Here is a 22,625-nt window from a genome sequence, read left to right as displayed (position 1 = left end):
CCGATATTAACGTTATCGGCCAAAACATTTCAAGCGTTGTCGTGCGTCATACCGGCGTTCTACGGTCGCATCAGGTCTGCATCTATGTCATCTATTGTTTATCGAAGTTTCCGGTTTCTTTTCTTTCTTACTTTTTTTTTTCTTTACAGCAAGAAACTAGACAAGTTTTAATTTTGTTGCCAATTTCAGTTTTTATCATCGCTATAATTTCAAGTCTAGTGGAATAGAGCTTCAATTAGAATTTTAGTGGAAGAAGTGGGAGAGAAGGCAAGTATAACACTGCGGGCATTCTCGTCCCCATAGCTCTTTCCAGTTCTCTTAGTCGGCAGGGTCCTGGCACGGGAAACGAAAGCTATGGGCACGAGCTAGTATGATACGACTGGGCCTCGGGTTTCGTTTCAAAATTCTTGACAAAGAAGCGAAGTAAAAAAGCAGGAGCAACTAGGAAAGCGAATCAAGAAACATCTCGACCATCTCTATTCCTAGACTTTTTTTTTCTAGACAAACAGTTTCATTTATTTCGGCGTTTAGGGAGGTAGCATTTTTCATCCACGCTCGCCTCTTAGTTTATTTTAACACGGTTGACATCCTGTGCGCGCTCGTCTTGCCTAATCTTCTGGGAGAATGAAGTGGCTGAAAAGTCTGATTCAAGTTGAACAATACTATTTCTAAGGTCTTTGTATTTTCTATAGCCTCTTGTCATAAATGGCGCCTTAATTTGAATATTAATACTTTGTACATCCTCAGCCTCGTACTCATGTTTCCAGACACAGGATTTTTCACTTGAATGTGAGGCTTAGGATGTATAAGTATTGTTAAACTTAGGCGCCATTTATGCAAAAGGTCTACAGCAGACCTTTTTTCAATGATAACTCGACCAGCGCAGCGAAGATGTGTAGCAATAGATAGGCCTGGGTTCTAGATTTTACGCACGCGCAGTTTAACTCCTTGGTTGCGTTCCAAACGGTCACAAACGAAAATTTCCAGTACTCGTAAAACGGAAAATTGTCCCTTCAGTTGCAATCGCGTTTCCGCGAACGGAGGAAGTTTTGCCACAGAACTTACCAAAGAAGGTGGTTATAGCTTTCAGCTTTTCAAAGAGAGGGTAAAAAAATAAACAGAAACTTGAAAAGGTTAGTGGGTTTTTCTCGTTTAAAAAAAGAAAATACGTGAAGTAATTTAGCATTTTCGACAGGATAGGGGTAGCTTTAAACATGGTTGTCAATCATTCTCTGACTTTTCCCTGATAAAGTTAATATTTCCCTCGCCAAATAAATACAAAATGTCAGATGTAGTAACGGCTTCTGACCTCACCTCAAAGCCGTCCTTTCCACTCGCTCATTAAGAGTGATAAGTTTTCAACAAATCTTCCTTTTTCATTACGTAAAAATATCGTTGATATCACGGTGACCCCAAATGTTTCTTTTAGCCTTCAACGGTATTAAAATCAGCCGTGTCGAATAATATCAATTTTCCCTGACTTTTCCTTAAAATGTCAATTTTCCCTGACTCAAAATAAAATTCCCTGACTTTTCCCTGACCTTGAAGAATTTACTTTTTCCCCGACCATTTCCTGACCTGTGCCAACCCTGTTAAATAAATGACAAAAAGAGGACTTTTCCAGACTTTCAAACTTCAGAAGGAAACATAATAATAAACATTGTGAAACAACCATCCGGTAACAAAAACAACACCAACAACAAGTTTGAACGCATAATATTCCATTTTAATTTCCTACAAGCGAAAAACAAATTACGATTTCGTCTGAAAATTGTAAATTCAATCGAACAGTGCAAGATCCTCAAGAGGAACTCACGTTTCGGCAAGAAGCTACAACTTTTAGTGGTCATTTCTAAAATTAAAACCTACAGCTGCTACTACGGCTGGAAAAACGAAGTCTATCTGACCAAAAAATCAGCAGTTGGAGAGGGCCAATTTTTTAAGGAAACTACGCACTACAAAGAAAATATTATAATCAAAACTCTTGCTAATATACTGGCAAGTATCGGTCAAAATTCAATGCAGTCGTTTTATCGGACACCGGCCGAGACAGGAATATTTCGGATCAATTAACTCTTTTTGTGTTCTTTACTCTTCACTCGTGACAAAGTAGCGCTCTCTCGCTCGCGGGAAAATGACGGACAATTCCTTTGGACTACTCCTCCACTTCGGTGATCTCTTCTTTAATAAAGAATTCCACCGACTCGTCTTCAAACTCCTCTGCGTTGCTATCAAGCTCATCTGTTTCAACACCTGCAACGAGACAAAACGAAAAGAAGTAAACCTAACACTCATAAAACTAAAATATACGGTTCTTAAGAGTTACCACCAGTAGAATTTCCTGTTGCTGTCCACTCCTGTCGCTCCAAAATTTAATACTATTATAGTTACCCCATCAGTGGCAAGCTTGAAATAGATATTCTTCTTACGATAGCCATGTTTTATCTAATGCTAGAGTCAGAATTGACCGACCGACTGACCGACCGAACAAATGATTGACCAACTGGCAGCTGTCTAACTGACCGACCGAGCGACTGACTAACTGGCTGACTGTTGCAGCTCTTGTAGCGTAGGATTTAGGAGGGGTCCAAAGCATAGCACAGCCTCAGCCCCGAAGACGACCTCGCGTTTCTGTTCCTCCAGACATACACCGTTTGCAACTGACATCGTGATGTCATGCAGCGATGCCAAGATGGAGGCTTAACTGTCTGCTTGACCACCTATTGGTAATGCAATAAGAAATAAGATGTTTATCACTACCACGGGAATGAGGTATTTTCTTACCGTTACGTAATTCCAAGCGCTGCGCCTTCTGCTGTGCAAACTCGTTGTTCTTCTTTTGCCTATAGCCCTGAAAGTCTTTCATCTTTCGCCGCCGCCTCTCAATCAGCTCCTGGAGAGAAAATAATAGGTAAGGAAAGGTCTGCATACGAGCCAAGTGACCCATCAGGTCAGCGCTTATCTCGGTTTCTGTAGCATGAAGCAGCTAGGAGTAGTTCTACTCCCCCCTGGATGGGACGCTAGTCCATCGCAGGGTTACCCCCAGCATAAGGTTCGTCGGCACTCACTTATACACCTGGTCGGAGAGAGGTACTGTGAGAGCAAAGTGCCTTGACCGAGAGCACAACACAGTGTCCCCAGCCCGGACCGCTCGATCCGGAGACGAGCGCCTCCCTGGATAGAAAATGATAAACGAGGGTAACATTTAACAACTAAATACAGCGCACTAACGGAATTACGCTGGAATGCCGAAGTACGCGCCAAGTCGAAAGATATGACGAGTTTGGTTCTCGTCTAGACGCCGGTGAGAGTAAGACAGTCTTCATATATCCGTGAATGCCGGTAAGCCGAAATCCACCGCACTTTCAGAATCTCTCTAGTATGTCCATAAATCAAATTACGGGAATACCACTAAATAATGAGGACGACAGGCAGACAAAAAGACAGACACACTCAAATAGACGATAGAAATACAGACAGACAAACAGACACACAGAGAGACAGACAGACAGGCAGACACAGGCAGGCACGGCCAAGCTAGAAACGGCTATTAAACTTACCTTCGAAGCTCTTGATTGACTCATTCGATCCTTGATCTCAAACATGCGCTGGAATTTCTTGATGTCCTTCTTGATATTCTGAAAGATGATAAAGTAGATGGAGGATTAAAACTGATTATCAGGGGCAAAAGAAAATGCATTGGAAACTCACTGGGTATGGCTCACATGTCTCGGAGTACAAATTAAGAAGCCTGCGTAACAGACGTACGAGGAGGGAAGGTGTTAATCGCCTCTCTAACCCCCCCCACCCCGGCTCTTTTACACCTGCTGCGTAAGCTTCATGCAGAAGCACAATCTCTATTTCTTCAATACGAATTTATGCGCAGCTTAATTCTTACCTTGATATCGGTGTCTGAGAGTAGAGATGGGGGTCTGGGCCTCCACAGAAGTTGACAGAATTGATCTAAAGCGTGACGTTGAAGAAGTTTCCCTTGGAATGACCAGATATAGTAGCCATTATCTACCTACAGAGGAGAAGAAAAAACAAAACATGAGGAGCTCATTAATACTAACAAGTGTGCTTCAAGGCGCAACTTGAAACCTTCAATGCAGAAACCGAAAAATGGTACACGAGCCTTGCAGCCACTACCATCACGTGTTGTTTAAAAAAAATATATCAATATTAAGTATTTTCTTTCGCCTGCTGAATACTGCTGTCTCAACAAGGACGTTTTTGGGTTATTTCCAACTATTATAACTGAATATATCCAATAAACGTATTCGGTCCACAGACTGACAACACAGACATATCTTAGCGTGAAATAATGTTGTAAACTTAAACTTGAGTGTCAGCCAACATTTTCATCAGCTGGCACTCAAGACCACGCCTACATTGATATTCCTCCTTTGCAACGCAACATCATCGATACAACTGTCTAGTACAAGTGGTATCATTAAAAGGTAGTGTAGCACGTAGACTTACTATTGACCTTAAAAAAAAAAGATCAGTTTTTTTTTTGTAAAGTGCTACTGTGAAACTCTCAGTGCAGTGGCCATTCTCGGACAGAAGAACGGCCTGTTGTTGAGAAAAAGCCACTGTAGGGTGTTTTGAAAGAGTTTTGTATGAATAGGTGCATGGTCTGGAGGAAAAATACTCAGCGGCAGCCGTAGAGATATGTCTGCTAGTGGAGGTTTGACGGTATTTGAGGAGACACTGTAGAGTATTGCTTACCTTGTGTGCCCACCAACTGACTGATGTAGCGACAAATCTACCAGTAGGGTCCCACTCCACGTCTGTGGCCATAAAGTGCTCTGCCTGGTTCATGCAGACCACATCAGAAGTGTCATAGAATTCTAAAACACCATTCATGCTGGAAAGAATTTACAAAATCAAATTTAAAATGTTGCCCATCGGTTCTTACTTAAAGAGGTGTCTTCATTGCAATAGCAGTGTCAGATAGTTTTTCTCCCAGGTCTCAGCATAACACAAAGGGATGTCTCAGCAGCAGAACTGGCAGAAGGAGACCTTCATCACAAACTGCCTTAAACAATTAACGCTTAAAACCCAAACCTAGAGTGATCAAGACATCAATACACTGTGAAGAAGATAGTGGTAAGAAAAGAAAAGTTAGAAATAATCCAGTGTCTTGATATGCCATCAAATTCTCACACACAACACAACATAAATGTATTGCAAATAGTAAGGAGAAAAGTATTTTGAGATTGAGAGCATTTAACTTAAAGGGGATGCCTGAATAATTGTCTCACTTACTTTCTAAGGCCAGCAAGAATGCAAAATTGTCCACTAGGTGACCAAAATATACTGTTCACTTGCTTCTTATCAAATGTTTCTGCGGACAAGAGTAACAGATAATGAGGTATTTCATATATATAACACATGCATGTAGAGTGATGAACTACTGATTTCTCCTAGGATTATTGGTGCATTATCGGGTGGATATGACGGTACTGAGAATATCTAGAAAAGCATCATGAAAACTCAGCCCAAGGTATCATTTTGATGCACCACTCTATTCTCAAAACGAGCATTAAAAGAAATGTCTGAAATCAATAATAAGAATTAACATTTTGAGTGTTGAACAAAAGGCATCAGTTTGATTCTCTCCCAGTTCTCAGCACTTCAATTCAGTAGCAGACCTGGCTTCAGGAGAACTTCATCACTTGCTTTAATATACCGTAAATCCTCGAATTAGCGCCCGGGGCACTCATTTGAAACTTAGGAGAAGACGGGGGCGCTTATTTAATTTTTCCCAAATCGTGGCCTGACATGATCACTTTTTTAATACATCATCTGCACGTAAACAGCAACATAAGCTGTTTATTGACATAAAAAACTGATCCTAAAGTTTAAATCGCGGCACCGTTAGTACTTAACGTGTTCAATGTGTTCACTTAATGTGTTCACAAACTGAAACAATGTACAAATCTAATACTACACGACGAAAACTATACATCCTTTGTTGTCTCATTACTCGTCCACAAAATGAAGGGGAGGGGGGCGCTTATTGGTGGGGGGAGGCGCTAATTCGAGGATTTACGGTACTAGAAAATGAATCAACCCTTTCCATAGAACCCTATCATCAACAACACAATTGTCCTGGCTTCACAACTTACAATCAGAGGAAAAATTTTCCCTTTATACACAAGTCATCTGAAGCGATCAGTCATACATTAGAAACAGTTCTGCTTCCATTATACCAGACAAAATTTTTGGCATTGCTCCCATGTAAAACATTTTTCCCATGCTCAGACCTGCTGGATAGGTAGTCTGATACATGTAATGGGTGAAATTTTGGTTTGGCACAGATGACGAAAAGTAATTAACACAACAAAATTTATCCCTGATAGACCATTTCTTAGTAAGTATACCATTGCATTTATATCGCAACTGTGCCAAAACGTCTCCAGCATTGATAACAGCCTTTCATCTACTAAAAACTACAAGTCGCAACAAAACAGACATTCTTAAGAATAAACTCTATTTTTGGAAGACTAGTTTCAAAATTGTACAAAACTGCACAAATGATTTAAGTCCTTCAGCATCAAATCATAGCCTGTTAATACAGTCACCTCCTTTCCTGTCACATGGAACTTTCATAGCAAAGTGCAGTGAAAGGTGGCTGAATTCGCAGTACATTTCAGTTAGAGTACTATATGAATGCTACTTACTTAGAAGTGAGACACTTCCTTGTTTTTCCATGTTGTAGAAGCTGGCGGATATTCTTGGACTCTCTCCATGGATTATAGCAAATTTACTACCGCCTGGCTCCCACGAAAATGCACTAACAGCCTCTGTGTGTGAACAAAAATAGATATCATTATTGGCCAAATTGCTACCAAAGTATCAGTCACTGACATAACTGAGAGCTGAACAAATTTTTTTTTTTGCGGATAATGTCAGATTAGTTTAAGGTTACTAGAGAGGGTTTCAAGTAGAGTTATGTGTATGGACTGTGCACATTTGCAAAAAAACCTGACCATTGTATTGTGGCTGTTAGCCGCACTTTGACTGATGTACACCAACCTTTCATTTCCACAACATCAACTGGGATTTGCCTCTCACGTACACGGAAAAGTTCCAGGTTGTAATACAGGCCCTACAAAGGTACATCACGACAAATTATATTATCGATAATGTCATGGGAACTGGAGGTAACTGTAAGCATCATCCTTTCAATGACATTGACATTGTCTTTTGAACAAGGCACAGGGATACACGTGGCAGCTAGCTATCAGTTTCTTTCTCTCCCAGTTCTCAACACTTTATTTCAGCAGCAGAACTGGCACAAGGAGAATTTCATCACATACCGCCAATTTCATTTCATACAGTTTTTGTACAGAGTCTTTTCAACTACAGTACGTCATACTGCTAAAGTGAACACTTAAAAAGGTGTCCATCTCAAATAAAGATAAAATGATTCTTTCTGTACTGTTGGCACACGCAAGTAAACTACAGTTAATGATCATTAATTTTGTTCTTTACACAATTAAATTATTTCATTCACCAACCTTTTTGCTCTTGGTGTACCTATCCACTTTCACACCAAGATAATCTCCTTTTTGCTGCCAATAAATCTTACACTGAAATCAAAACCAGTCCATACAACAGTTTTTAAAAATGACAAGCCAAAGAAATGCTGACTCACATATAAATCTGATAGGTGAGGTAAACGAAAGTTACCCCCCAAAATTGGAAGCCTTCAATTAGCAAGACAGCCTGATCTAATTTCATAAGTTCTGCACAATGACACTACTATATAGCACATCAGTAATCAAATGCCATAAACTTACCTCGGACACATTAAACAGATTTTTAACACGGATTTCTTTTCTGCTAGGAATCTCCATAAGTGTAACACGAGCAGGAGAGTCTTTATCTTCTGGAACCCAAAATGCTATCACATCATCTGTTGGAGACCAGGCAAACTCTCTGTTGATTGCACAAGCACAAAATAGACATACAAGTAAGTATTCCAGACACCACCATGTGGAACTCCAAATCTATGGTACTATGTAGAGACAATTCGAAGAGAGAGGGGCTGCACAAGTAATGCAGCTTTCTCGTGAACATTGGACAAGTTTAAGACCTTGGAAATACTAACCTTTAGAGTTACAATCATATAAAGTTATTACTGTTATCTATCTTCAAGAAAAGAATAAAAGATCAATATTTCCAAAGATACTAGGAGCACTTGCTTTATAGATCTGTACATGAGGTGGTTTTGCTCTATTTTTCTCTTAGCTTCTATTAATTGCTCTACATTCCTTCTATTCTATAGCATTACCAAAATGTTCTAGTATTAATAGTAATTATTTAGTGCTCACTATGTGTGTTGTGCTGTATGCGTGTGTGCCAACCTAAACTTGTATAAATACATCTGGAGACCTGGCTACCTGCCCTTTTTAACTCTCTTAGTTATTTCAGGTAGCCAGGCCCCTAACTCTAGTATTACATAACTTTGTAAAATATTTCTGTGAGAAAAAGGGCAAATAAAGTTTGTGGTTGTTGAGTCCAGTACCCTGAGCATTACCCCAATGCTTCTTTCACTCTGACATACAGCTAATCCACAAAACATCAGCTCTTGAAATCCTCAATGGCAGTTAAAAAAAATGTGAGTTAACAACTACTTGTTTTTGCTACACAAGCAAGTAGAAAGTAACATAAAAGACACCTTACCTAACACCTTGGATCTTTAAGCTTTTCTTATCTAAGAGACCAAAAGACTGGAGAAAAGAAGAGCACAACAAAAATTAGTCAAATTCAGTCACCATCAAATAGCAACAGTCTAAATAAGATTATTTTTTTTAGTGTAAGCTATGTTTGAATTGGAGCAAGGCCAAAAGAGTGGCCCAAGACCAACAGAGGTGGAGGGCAACAATGGATGCCGTATGCTTCCATGGGACTAAGAGCACTAGTTGATGCTGAATGACATATGAAATTGCCTTTAAAATCCACATTCCCCCTAAAGTTAGGAAGCTTATTAAATAGGAAAGGATGAAATGGCACTCAACATTTTTAAAAATTTAACATTGTCATCATAATAGACCTCTTTAGCTTGGGCCGTTTGTTTTCCCATTGTAGACCATGTGATATTCTCTAGAGAATTTTTCTTTTATCTATCTTAAAATTATTCACTCATATACATGGGACTATTTAAAAATTTGAAAGCAAGAATTCTCAAGAGTATCATCACATGGTCTGCAATGGCAAAACAAACCAACCAAGCTAAAGAGGTCTATTAATTTAGCAGTCTAGGCTCCAGTGTCCAGAAAAATCAACAGCAGATTTCTCCTCCCCAAGATCACAAGAATTTAGTAAATGATCATTATTGAGAAATTATTGTTACGACAATTCTGCTAACTACTGGCATGCTATAAGAGATTTGAAGGTAAGGTAAAGTCTGCATATGAGCCAGGAGGCTGGAGGCCATCAGGCTGGAGCTTATCCCAGTTTCTGTAGCATCAAGTGACTAGAAGTATTTGTACTCTCCCTTGGATGGGTGCTAGTCCATTGAAGCAAAAAATTCACAGGTACCCATTTATATACCTGGGTAGAGAGAAGTGCTGTGAGAGTAAAGTGTCTTCCCTGAGAACACAACACAATGTCCTGGACAGGACTCAAATCTGAACCAGAGTCAAGCACAGTAACCACAAAGCCACCATGCCTCCCACTAAGAGATTTGTTAGGAGTCTGACCAAAAACCAGAATTTCTACATTGACCATACACCTTAGGGCTGAGGATTAATCAAAAGCTGACAACTAACCGGTGTTTCATATATACTAATGCTGTCCTCTCCTAAGCGAGCAAAAAATTTTCCCTGAGCACTCCATCTGTGGATCCAAATAAAAATGTTACAATCAGAATAATCATAAACTTAAAGGTGAAGTACCACTGTCCATCTCGATTAATTCATACATGTAGGTGGATGCAGGTTAAGAAGTGTTAATTAATTATATAAATTTTGTAGCACAGGCAAGAACTTAAGAAACGCCTGCTCACAGTTGGTTTCTTAATAGAAATGCCTGAGACCAAAAACGAGAATTGTTGTTTTGAGTTTTGAGTAAGAAGCATCAGTTTGATTCTCTCCCAGTTCTCAGCACTTCATTTCAGTAGCAGAACTGGCTTCAGGAGAACTTCATCACTTGCTCAGTACATTAGTTCATAAACGTTTGTAGCTAAACAAAGTCTTAATTAATTACACAAACCTTGTAGCACAGGCAAGAATTCAAGAATATGCACTTAAGAAAGACCTGTTCACAGTTGGTTTGTTTGTCTTAATCTATCAACTAAGACACAATTTACCACTCACTAAGTGATGATCCCCATCAGAGCTGGTTGGTGACAGACATTTGGCATAAAGAAGATAGGTCCTGCTATAATTTTATCTCTATAATCTCTTTTTATCTGTCATGATTCAATTATCACCAACACCTGTGGTAAGTTCATGTACTACAGAGTGGTTTTCAGTCGAGTGTCAAAAGTAATCAGGCACTTACTTTGGTTTTGGTTTTACTATGGTTTGTGATCGACTTAGTGGTCTAATTGGTTTGGTTTTGGTTTTGATTTTATGACACTCAATTGAAAACCGCTCTAACTGACATTACTATGACTACAACATAACTTACTTAAACACTGGCCATTGAGACTGGTCTCCACACATAAATCCTCTCTTTTTAGTTCCTGTCCTTATATCCCAAATAACAATGGCCTATTAGACAAATCAAATAAATAATTATTTCCTACAACAAATTACAATACATGTATGTCAACTTGTCAACACTACAACCTCCAAGATAGGTGTTCATAAGCACAAAGTGCTTTTCAATTTGTGGTATCTTGGTATCGCAGAGATCATGGGTTTGAATCCCGTTCAAGCCTGAATTTTTTTGCAGGTTTTCATTTTACAACTGCATAAGTTGTGTCTATAACTGCGATGATCATTCATGTCTTCATAACAACTTGCACTGTCATATAGCAGCAATTGTTTTACCCAGCAGCACACTCTAATTGGCTACTTTAAGGTCACGTGACCTTTAACAATATAACTGTTCCCTGCCAAGTCTCTAAGTGGACAATATTGCAAAGTCTATAACGTCAGAGGGTAACAATGTGCTGTTACCTGAGAATGTTGACTGCCAACTGCTCTTACACATGAATTTTTTGTGTCTCTGTTGTGACATGACAAATCACTTAATGACTGGTCCCTCACAAAACAAAGTGAACTGTTTCCCTCAAGACCAGTAATTAAGTGTTTATAGTGACATTGCTCTGTGACAAGTTACAAGATCCCCAGGTTTTGTCACTATCAACTACTTATTAAATGAGAGTGAGGTCGTTACAGGAAAATTTCAAAACGAGAAATTTTCATACAGCACTGCTTGAGCAATAGCAGGATAAATACGGCAAGACCAAGATTCAAGACTTTCCCATAAAGACGGAATGATTGAGGTTAATAAGTTGTTTCTTATATGGCCTTTTACTTTGTTTTTGCAAGCCCATAATCAGCCCGTGGGCATTATGGGAGAATAATGCCCTAGAATTAGTCAATCAGAGCATGTGTTATATCAGTTACAAACACAAGCCATATAATAAAGCACATGTACTACATGTACAATAAAAATGTACCAAAAAATTAATTACAACAGGAAAATACAGTAAAATTTACAGTACAGTATACCTGTGGATCCTCAGGATTATCAGCCAGAGGACTGAAGGTCACCAAGTACCTGCCGCAATTAAGAAAGGCAACTAAGTTTAAGACAACCCAAGTTGTGTGCAGTACCTGGTTTAGTAATAAAACAAAAAACTTAGCAAAGTAGCCATTTTTGGCTGCATTCACAGTTTCAGGATCATTCTGGTATTTATGATAAGTTACATCTACATGAACATGCATGTTTTTGCTTTTGTTCATTCTTTGTTGATTTGTCTAGAAGTAATATACCAGACAAAAGATGGTGTTTGACCACATTTCCAAACACCAAGAGGAGAGTTGAAAATATGAAACATAGCAGAGTATTTTTGACAAACTTCAAGGTGTTTGAAAATGTGGTTAAACACTTTTATGACTGCTTGGTTGTTTGTTTGTTTGTTTCTATCTTCTCAATAGGTCTCAATAGATCTGACTGACTGACTGACCGACTGACTGACTGACTGACTGACTGACTGACTGACTGACTGATGGACAAACAGACGGATGGACAGATGGATAGACAGACTGACTGACTGGCATCTTGAGTTAATTTGGCTATGTACAAAATTACCTTTACATGGAGGGAAACCTGGAAATAGTAGTTTACTAACATAGAAGAACACCAAAGAGATAATAATAAACCATAAAGGAACAAGGATGGTTAAGGATGGAAAAGATTTACACAGATTACAAATGACGAACTTGAAAATTTTAGGCAAAACTGTTCAAGTTACGGAAACAGTAACCATACCTTTCACAGGGAGAGAAGTCTATAAGTTGAACTCCTGGATGACTGAACCTCATAAGCCTTTTAAATTCCTCCCCACCCCACAAGGCAATACCTTGGTGATGGAGTGTGGCTAAATATGTTCCTCTAGGTGACCACCTTACATATGTTTCAGTCCAGTTCTGCAAGATACATGAAAACCGATGTCAATCAAGCTTTTAGCCAGGATTTGAAGAGTAGGCATCCAAAATGTACTATAGGGTCTCCTCAAATGAACAGTTTATAAGGCAACATATGAAAAATAACACAATTTTCTTTAATAAGTAGCCGTCCACAGGATGCTTGGACGACCATCTGGCTAAAAGCCTGATGTCAATGAGGAAAAGAACATTAAGGTGGCTCCAGAGGGTAATCATTTATGGCGTTGCACGCGCAAGTGTTATGTTTTGAATGCCGTTTTTGCATTCGTTTTTACACCCAGTCCTCTCAAACTAATTACACGTAATAAGCAATGATTAAATAGTGTTTTACTATTACCTGTGTTAAAATTATTGTTTTTAGTCTTGAATTATAACTGCCCAAACAAATAATTATGTTTTTTACTCTTTTATGGCTTTACTTGCGATTTTCTTGAATTTCCTTCAGTGAAATCTTCCCAAATTTTCACAGCATATCGCTTCCTGCGGGATACGAATTTTAAAGACGAAAAAAGTAGGGTTTGTAAAGGTAGGTTTTTCGATTTTTGCAAATTTACGTCTTTTACTGCTGTGAGAAAACTGGTCTTATAGATTTCCCTGAAAAACGAGCTCCGACTAAAGTAACACATTTACTACCAATCTGTTTTATGGAATTTCACCGAAGGAAACGCGAGAAAATTCACTGTCAGTTTTGCTTGTTGTGCTCATGTTGACATAATAAAATATCGAAAAACAATGACGTTTTCCTTCGAGCATACGCAGATTACTTGAGCTTTCGTCCTCAGCGCACATGTGACTGTAAAACTATAGGGAGCCACCTTAAGCGTCAAATGTATGTTTGTGGTGTGGCAGTAAAATTGTGGTTACCAGATACAGATTTTGAGCCTCATCAATGTCCTCACAACAAACAAAACTTGCAATGAGCATAAAAAATAAAATAAGTATCAGGCATTTCCCCTGCCTGATACTTTCTTTGTCATGGCAGAATAAAACTAACTGGTAAGCTTTGAATTTAGTTCTACAGCTGCCTGCAGTTATCAATGGTAATTTATTGTAAGCTTTTTCAAGCCTCAAACAGATCACTCATGGTAGCCAGTTATCAGTTAGTATCTCTCCCAGTTCTCAACACTTTATTTCAGCAGCAGAACTGGCATAGGAGAATTTCATCACATGCAACCAATTTCGTGCATTTTTGTAACTGTTAATTTAAAGAACATTTTGAAATGCTGGAACTTAAAAATAATTATACTGACAGCTTAAATTATTGTTAATTATCGTACTGTTATTTAAAGGGCACTTGCACATGACCACAGACAGCTCAAAGAGAGTCCCAGCAGCCACAAGTGCTCCGACTACCCCCCCCCCCCACCCCCCTCCAGCCACGAGATATGGCATCATGCATGCATATGGTATGGGCCTATCCAGCAGGTTGCCATGTCAACACAGAACCCTCAAACAAGGCTCAACAAGTAAGCAAAGTGCCCAGCAACACACTCAATATCAGGGTTATTTGGCACTGAAAACTCAAAGTCTAGCTAAGTGAAGGTGCCAGTTAAAGACACCCTCCCTTCCCCCCTGCTTTTGACAGCTGGCTGCCAGCAAACCAATAGCAGATTGGCCAGTGCCTTGGCCATGTCTCCAGCCTGGCCTTGATAGAGTGCCCCCCACCCCCCCCCCCCCCTCTCCCACTACATGTAGGTTTAGAGCAGCTGGATAGGCCTGGGTTTGGGCCCCGAAAACCTAATGGGCATGTTTTTGCAAAATCGTCCAGATATGTAAATTATTGTATGTTTTGTAAGTAGTGCAAGTATTAGTATTGCAAGTGGTGTAAGTAATCATATTGTAAAAGAAGTATTGTAAGTAGTGTAAGTAACTTTATTGCATTTGCAAGTAGTGCGAGTCGAAATAATATAAAAAAAAAACGTGATAGCTTACCATTCTTTCCTTTGATAGAATGGGTTCCTGAGGAGTGTTCCACATGATGGCAACTTTATCTCCTCCCCCGTGAATCACAGAATATTGATCATTGCAATCTGGATCCAGAAGCCAAGATCTTAAGTTTTCCTGAAAACAAAAGAAGTCATCCTTAACCCTCCAATTCTGAGAGTGAGCAGAATGCAAATAAGACCACCTTTCAATACTTCCAGAAGCTATGGTATTGTCATTTACAAGGTCTTTAAGGATTTCACAAGCCTACACTTGAGCCTAGTGGACTATCAGGCAGCCACGTCATCTCGTGTTTCTGTAACTAGGAGTATTTCTACCCCTGAAGAGAATGCTAGTCAATCACAGAGGCAAGATGGCCTCATGGTTAGTGTGCTCCATTCCTGATCATTCCAGTCCGGGTTTGAGCCCTGGCCAGGGACACTGTATTGTGTTCTTGGACAAGACACTTTACTCTCAGTGCCTCTCTCCACCCAAGTGTATAAATGGGTACCAGAAAATTCAATGCAGGGGTTATCCCTGCAATGGACTAGCATCCCATCCAGGGGAGAGTAGAAATACTCCTAGTCACTTCATGTACAGAAACCAGGAAAAGCTCCAGCCTGATGGGCCACTTGGCTCCTATGCAGACTTTACCTTTACCTTTACCCATCACAGAGTTATCCCCAAAATTTAATTAGGTCATTTCAAACTTGCCATTTACCTCTGTGTCGAAACGAGTCTTCCTGTCAAACCATTCATGTGGAAATGTGTTTCCCCTACTGGGTCATTTTCATGCAAATCAAACTCATTTTCAGAAGAAAGGTTTTGCACAAGAACTTGTGAAACAGAGGCACAAGGAAATGCCCTACTTACCAATACCCAATACACCCGGGCAGAGGCAGCAGTGTCATGCACAAGAATGCACTGCATTGATCTCAGTGAGGATTTGAACCAGTTGATGAGGATAAAGACAACACCAGGCCCAAGCCTAGAGATTTTCTTGATCTACCTCAAAATTCTCAAGGCTGTCATTAAAAGACATGCACAACAAACAGTGATAAGAATTATTTAATATTTTGAGCTAAGAGCATCAGACTGATTCTCTCCCAGTTCTCAGCACATCAACTCAGTAGCAGAACTGGCTTTAGGAGAACTTCATCACTTGCTTGTTAAATTCACAATAAGAATTATCAGAACTAACATAAAATTTAAGAAAACCATTGTACAACCAGCAACCTGCAAAGACACTCAGCACCACTCATTATAACATTGCCATCATGTTGGTTTCCTTCTTTCCTACATTGTAAGATCCATGAGTGGGAGAAGATGAACTCAAGGCCCACAAACTGCAAGTCTACTCACTTGTTATATTATTTTATGGCACGAGAAGTTAGTGTCCAAGCAGATTGAATTTTCTAACTCTCACATCAGGATAGAGTTTGCAAATATGAGGGTAACCACTGAGAGCTCCTGACTGTACTGCACATGACTATACAAGTACATGTACAATAAAATATACCACAAAATTGTTTTTACAAATCAGTAAACAATAAAATTACTATTAGATGCATTCTGAATCATGGGAGAGATGAAGAATGATTGGCACAAGTATCAACACCATTATCTCGAGTCTCCAAGTCTCTGGACATTTAAAATTGGTCTTAGAGGCTCTCACATTCTGCAGATGAACCTAAAACTGAAATAGTTCAGCAAACTTCTCGTAGTCTACATTTCTATAGCCCTACAGTAATGAAAAGATAAAAAGCATGATTGTCCAGTTACCTGTTCATTATAAGGTTGTTTTGTGGGAGCTTCCCAGTCCTTTGTAAGGCTCACCAATCTATAGAAAAACACACAAACTTTATACCCTTCCCAATTGTTGACAGTAGCTCAAAAGACTTTTCCATTATCTTTCATTGAATCATGAGCCAGACCAAAATCTAAACGTAGATCTAACAGTACTGAATACCAATCATGTTGAAGTTACTTTGAGTACACATCATCAACTATTTTGTATGGTTAAAAACAAATTGTTCATAAGGTACAAGTACAAAATACATTGAAACACACCCACAGCTGAACAAAAGTTGATAAACAAGAGTCAAATGCTATCTTTAGTTGCACAGAGACCTTGCTGTGTGTTCTGATCAACTCTTAAGATTGTCATGCATTCCCCATCCATCAAATTTGAAACTGCTTAAATTTTTTCCTGGAAATCTTTGCAGACTGCTGAAGAAAATTCTAATTCCTGTTTGGCTAACTATTCAGAAGCCAAGAAATAATAAACAAAATAACCAATAACAACTACAATGAGACTTACTTGTCAAAATCCTCAAAATGATTGACAGCAAAGATGTGATGCTTGTCTAACTTGTAACCATTTGCTGTCTTGACCGCCTGTGCAGCATCTTTAGCATTAGAGAATTCCAAGAAAATAAACCTAACAAAACATACAAGAGAAATATCACTATCCAATGTTAAAGTAGGTAAAGTCTGCATACAGGCCAAGTGGCCAATCAGGCTGGTGCTTATCTCCAGTTTCAGTACCATGAAGCGACTAGCAACCCCTTAGATGGGATGCTAGTCCATCGCAGGGTTAGCCCAAACATTAAATTTGCCAACACCTACATGTATTTGTACACCTGGGTGGAGAGACGCACTGTGAGAGTAAAGTGTCTCGCTCAAGAACACGACACAATGTTCCTGGCCAAGGCTTGAACCTGGACAACTCAATCTGGAGGTGAGAACATTAACCATGAGGCCACAGTGCCTCCACACAAAGTACTGGAAAAGTACTGGGGAAATATTGACCACAGCAGCATTGACATGCTTTGTAATCCTAGAAGCAAATTTAGCCAGTGAAGTCCCATAGAGATACATCCAGAGTTACAGTCCCTTAAACACTCGTAGTTTATTGTGTTAGATGTAAGTGATGCAATTTATTGGTGTTATCAGTGACAATAAAATATCCCTGGATATAATTTGACTACATGTGGTATGTGTTGTGCATCACTGTTTAGCTCACAAGGAAAAACTGTAACACATTCTTGCCACATTCAAAATAATGTAGCAGTCTAAATAGTGCAAAGTACACTTCTTGGGCATTTTCCATTCAACAGAAACCTCCAAAATTTTTTAAACAGAGACAAATAGTGAGGAAATTTCTTAGAAAAGTTCCCAAAAGTTCTTGGAAAAGTTCCAAAAAGCAAACCATTTCACTGAAAGTTCTGGAAATTCTGGGAGGAAAGTCGGATGGAAAAAACACTCCAGGTAAGGAATTTCCAAAAATTTTGGTTTACATTCAAGGTTATCCTCTTTTCCAGAAATTCTGGATAATACTGTTGCATTCGTCACTGGAATTTTTTTTTTTTTTTTCATTGCCAGAAATTTCTGGAAATTCAAACTGGAATTTTTTTTATAAATGGAAAGCGCCCCTTAAATATTTAAACAATTACGTTTTTCCTTAGATACTATCTTTAAAAAGTATGGAGATCAGATACAAAAGTTTCTATTTAGCAACTTATCAATGTTTGAAGGTTAAAATTCTGCAGTTTAATTCCTAACTTACCCTTTAGTCAGGCCATTATCATCTAGTGGATAATGCTCTGTAACGATCCTTCCAAACTTAGAAAACACCTTTCTGATCACATTCTTTAGCTTCTCAAGCCTGTCTGGTGGGATAGCAGGAACATTGTCGACAACAATAATGCAATCTGTGCCTTGGATTTCCACAGGTTTCTCAACTAAGATGTCTCCTAAGAGTTCTAAAAAATTGAAAAGAAGCACTCAGTTTAGCAATAGAATCCCTTATTATATAGCTAGCTCCGCGAGCAGGCAAGATGAATCAAATCCTGTGCTGTGATTGGCTACCCGAGCGGGCAAGATGGAGCTATCTTGCCAACACCATTTACACTAGGAGGTATGGGGGTCTAATGGTTAGTGCGCTAGACTCTGGATCAAGAGCACCCCGGTTCAAGCCAGAGTCATTGCATTGTGTTCTTAGGTAAGACACTTAGTACCCTCACAGCACCTCTCCTGCCTAAGTGTACCTGTGTGTGCTGGCAAATTTAATGCTCGGGGCTGACCCAGCAATGGATTAGAATCTTTTCCAGGGGGGAGTACATATGTTCTTACTACTGAGATAAGCTCGGGTTGTAAGGGCCTCTGGCCTGATGCAGACATAATCTTTTTAACATACACACAACATGTGTTGGCAGTGTACAAGTATTTCCATTTTAGAAAAATTTTCTTTACATATTTGTCCCTCACAGGATTTTGGCCAAGAAATTAAGCTCAATGTGAATAAGGAGTAAAATAATGTTTATATATAAATACAAATTAAGATAGAAACTACAGTTAATCGAGTTTCACACTTAAATCAATCATCAGACTGATGATCATCGGTCTGATGATCGCTTTAAGCGTGAAACTGGAGTAACTGTAGTTTCTATCTTAATTTGTATTTCACTCTGCATGTATCTGTGTCAAGCACTCTTATGATTGTGTGAAACCACTTCCATTGTTCATTTATGCAACGTGTACATAAATGTGTGCATACAAGGTAAATCTCAGTTGAACAGCAAGGCACACAGTGTGATCATGGTTAAAACATTTTAGGGAAACAACGTGATCACGGCAAGATGACTCCATGAAATTGCTTGCTTTTACTTTGTTCAGTGTTTGAAGTTTATTACGGGAATTGTATAGTTTTGAGTTAATTCTAATCAATATTAATCAAGTTGAGCAATGGAAAGAATTTGAGAGCACCAGACTTAAAATGATCACTCCAAAATGTGATTTACCTGCTCTCAGACAAAAAATTCCACAGACTAAAAAACTATGATCAACAGACTACATTTAAAACTCAAGAAAGTGATACTCCTTTCTGCAAACAGCCTTCAAGTACAGCTCATATCATCATTACCTAACTTTCCAGACTTTCTTATTTCACATTCAGTTGGCCAGAAAGCAGAGTTTCAACAAATCACTCTTGGTCTTTATTTCTTTTTCCAGATCTTCAAGCTCAGTCTATAGTAATTTTAAACAAGTGGATTTATTCTCTAAGCTCCCCACCATGTTCAAAAAAAGATGTTGAAACTCGCAGGCTCTGCTGTTGATACCCCACTGACCAGCCTTTAAACCCATTGTGTTTAAATAAAAGATGTTGTTCTTGTTGTTGATGATGTTGTTGTTGATGCTGCTGTTATGCTCACTGGTGCTTGCCATGGCGTGGCATCCTGCAATGACCTTTTTACGTAGTCATGCAATAATCAGATCATAAATAACAGATTTTAGCAATGTCAGAACTGCAGGTACTTCAAAATAATGCTGCTAAAGTACTGTTGGGCTTTCCAATCCGAAGCTCATCAACTCAAGCCTTGAAAAGCCTTGATTTCAAGCCACTTGCTTTAAGGCGATTTTTTCATCGTTGCACCGCAATTCATAAGTGCTTAATTGGGTCAACAGATTTTGACTTCAGTTTCATTAGAAATCAAGCTGTTCACTCGCACAATATGAGACAATTGAACGATCTTCGTTTGCCCCTCCCTTGCACTAACTGGGGTGAGCAAATGTTCATTTATCAAGTAGCGAAAGACTGGAACAGCCTCCTGCGTGAATTAAAAGACACACGTGTTTTATCTATTTTTAAAGCAAAACTGAAAACTTCTTTGAATGATTTTAGCTAATTTTAATCTTTAGAATTTTGACTTTTTAACTAATACGAACTCTTTATACTCTTATTTATTTTAGCTTGTAGTAATTTACTAGGTAACTCTTATTTATGTCATTTTTAGGTGATTTTTATTTAGGAGGGCTCCACTGAAAACCGCCTTTGGCGAGTTGGATTCCCTCACTAAATATTATTATTATTATTATTATTATTATTATTATTATTTATTAATTTCATGATTGCCAAGAACATCAAAAATTTCAGGAAGAAATTCACTCTTTTAGTGAAATCCTACTAAAGACAATTCAGTGCACTGAAGAACAGTCCACCTTGCCTCAAATATATTCTTCAGAGTGTGGGTAGCTTAAGTGTCATTGTTTACAAATGCAAAGCAGCTGTAAATTTTACATAAAATACCTTACAAATGGTTAAATGGCCAACCTTTTAGCAATGATTTAGTTTCAAAGTCATCAAAAGATTTATTATTGTCCCACGGCTTAATACAAGTACATAACAAAAAATCTAGACAACCACAGAAAATGCAAAAAAAAAACCTTGTGGGTTTTCCAAGAGTACATTTTTCACTGACAGTAAGGAAGGAAGTAAAAACATATTAGAAAGTCTTAGTAACTTCTTTAGGGGGTACTGCACTAACATCTGCTGTGGGTTAAAAAATTTGCATATAATTGAAGGTGATAACCAGAAAAACCCACACCTCTAATGTACAATCAGAAATAATTTCCATTAAAAAAATAGACAGCCAAAATTTTTCAAGGCTATAAATTATGTAGGACGCATATGTATGGTGTATAAATATCTTTTTCCGTTTGCTTTTTCCCCTTTGTTTACTGTTCATTATCATAACCAAGAACACAGGAAAACAGTTTCATAATAATTTCAAACCGAAAATAAATTTAACCCACAACAGTATGGGCACCGGTAATTATCCACTGTACAGTACCTTAACAGTTTCAATTTCAAAGCAAACACTTAAATTCACTTGTGGAGAAGTTTTAAAAGGTTTCCTCAAAAGTTGAATCATGCAAAATCCTGGTGTGACAAAACCTGGTCGTAAAGTTGGTAGATTGGCTTATTTTATTGAAATAACGTATTTGACTGTCTAGTATTGGTCTAACAACGAAATAATACACGTATCATTACAATTAGCTATATAGAAAACTGCTCCTTCACAAACACGGTTTCGGATCATCAGGATAAGATGTTAGGAACAATAAACAGATTTACTTAAATATTTCGATGTGCAATGCGTTGCTACTGAGCAACAAACAAGAACAGAACTATGAATATTGTCGTTCCGTCGTTAGTTGTAAAGCTATAAATATTACATGTAAGCTTTCTACATACTCCACTAAAATGAACAGTATAAAGTTACAACCAAGCCCGGTATAACATGTTTTTTAAGGTAAACAGTCTTCACCAGTGCGAATACAAAGGAAAGGAAGGCCAGAATCCTTCAATAAAACTAAAATAAGACAGATGGATTAAAGGGCATGTGAAGCCGAGCAGAATTCAATTATAATTCCATTCTTTTATTATAAAGGGTCCTAAAGAAGTACATGCCGGCAAAGGTATTACACCTCCACGCGGTATTAAAACTACGGAAATGGGAGAGGAAAAAGAAACAAATTTGACTTTGGAGTATCGTAAATGGTGTGTTACCTAAACAGATGAATAAAAAGCCCAAAATCAAGCGAAATAGAGTTATCAGCTAAGATTCTTTCAAAACCTATCGGATGTGTTGAATTATAAAATTACCTTGGTCTGTTATATCGTCTACAAAGCCTTCTGGATCGTCATATTCCGACTCGTCTTCATCACCATCGTCTCTACCATTAGTTACATCATCTTCTTCGTCGTCTTCTTCTTCTTCTGAGTCGCTACTGCCCGTCTTTTCTTCAAATTCTTTCTCGTCCGCCATTTTCCCGATCATGGCCGCGAGCGCACGGAGAAACACGTGCACAGTGACGTGTAGTGGGAGGACCTGGGGCGAGTAACCACAGAGCGCGAAGGATGAACAAATATGTTATGGACCTCGCAAAAGAAATGACCTTTTTAATCTGCTTTTCTCGTGTCATTCGATCATGACATTTACTAACAGGTATGATAACTTAATTTTGCTTTTTCCCATTTTATTTTTAAGTTTTTCAAAGGCTAAAAAGATTGCACGAGCTCGTAATTGGTGTTACAAATTGTGTCACATGAACACTGCACTCCTTTTTAGCGTTTTTAGTCAATCAGAATCGAGTAACATTTTCACGTGTATTTATGATTATTTATATTACATTGTCCGTGAAGTACCCGTAACAATCTAGGGCACTGAGGCTGAGTGAAAGCCAAGGTATCTAAAACGAGATGACGCTAGGTGGGGGATG

At 38.6% G+C, this 22,625-nt stretch overlaps 1 protein-coding gene across 1 annotated transcript; it reads right to left on the bottom strand.

Annotated features, from left to right (window-relative positions):
* Positions 1-1,711: 1,711 nt before the first annotated feature.
* On the bottom strand, positions 1,712-22,330 carry LOC145490865 (eukaryotic translation initiation factor 3 subunit B-like). Its single transcript, XM_081469982.1, has 20 exons — positions 22,009-22,330; positions 18,130-18,325; positions 16,882-17,001; positions 16,344-16,401; positions 14,571-14,699; positions 12,463-12,620; positions 11,700-11,748; positions 10,648-10,730; positions 9,786-9,852; positions 8,698-8,744; positions 7,812-7,950; positions 7,530-7,601; positions 7,045-7,117; positions 6,690-6,812; positions 5,272-5,350; positions 4,732-4,870; positions 3,899-4,024; positions 3,561-3,638; positions 2,785-2,893; positions 1,712-2,253 (listed from the first exon to the last, which is right to left on the bottom strand). The coding sequence occupies exons 1-20, from the start codon at positions 22,181-22,183 to the stop codon at positions 2,156-2,158; spliced, it is 2,118 nt and encodes a 705-aa protein (XP_081326108.1). The 5' UTR covers positions 22,184-22,330; the 3' UTR covers positions 1,712-2,155.
* Between the last annotated feature and the right edge of the window lie 295 nt (positions 22,331-22,625).

Source organism: Orbicella franksi, chromosome 6, assembly GCF_964199315.1.
Source record: "Orbicella franksi chromosome 6, jaOrbFran1.1, whole genome shotgun sequence".
NCBI classification, from domain to species: Eukaryota; Metazoa; Cnidaria; class Anthozoa; order Scleractinia; family Merulinidae; genus Orbicella; species Orbicella franksi.
This window is presented reverse-complemented; position numbering and strand designations above follow the sequence as displayed.

Bases quoted from the DNA above. Each gene is read 5' to 3' on its own strand.
- LOC145490865 (XM_081469982.1), bottom strand. From the start codon at position 22,183: ATGATCGGGAAAATGGCGGACGAGAAAGAATTTGAAGAAAAGACGGGC. The intron at 18,326-22,008 runs GTAATTTTATAA...TCAATTTTTTAG, and splicing joins AGACGATATAACAGACCAAG to AACTCTTAGGAGACATCTTA. The intron at 2,894-3,560 runs GTAAGTTTAATA...TTTTCTCTCCAG, and splicing joins GTCAATCAAGAGCTTCGAAG to GAGCTGATTGAGAGGCGGCG.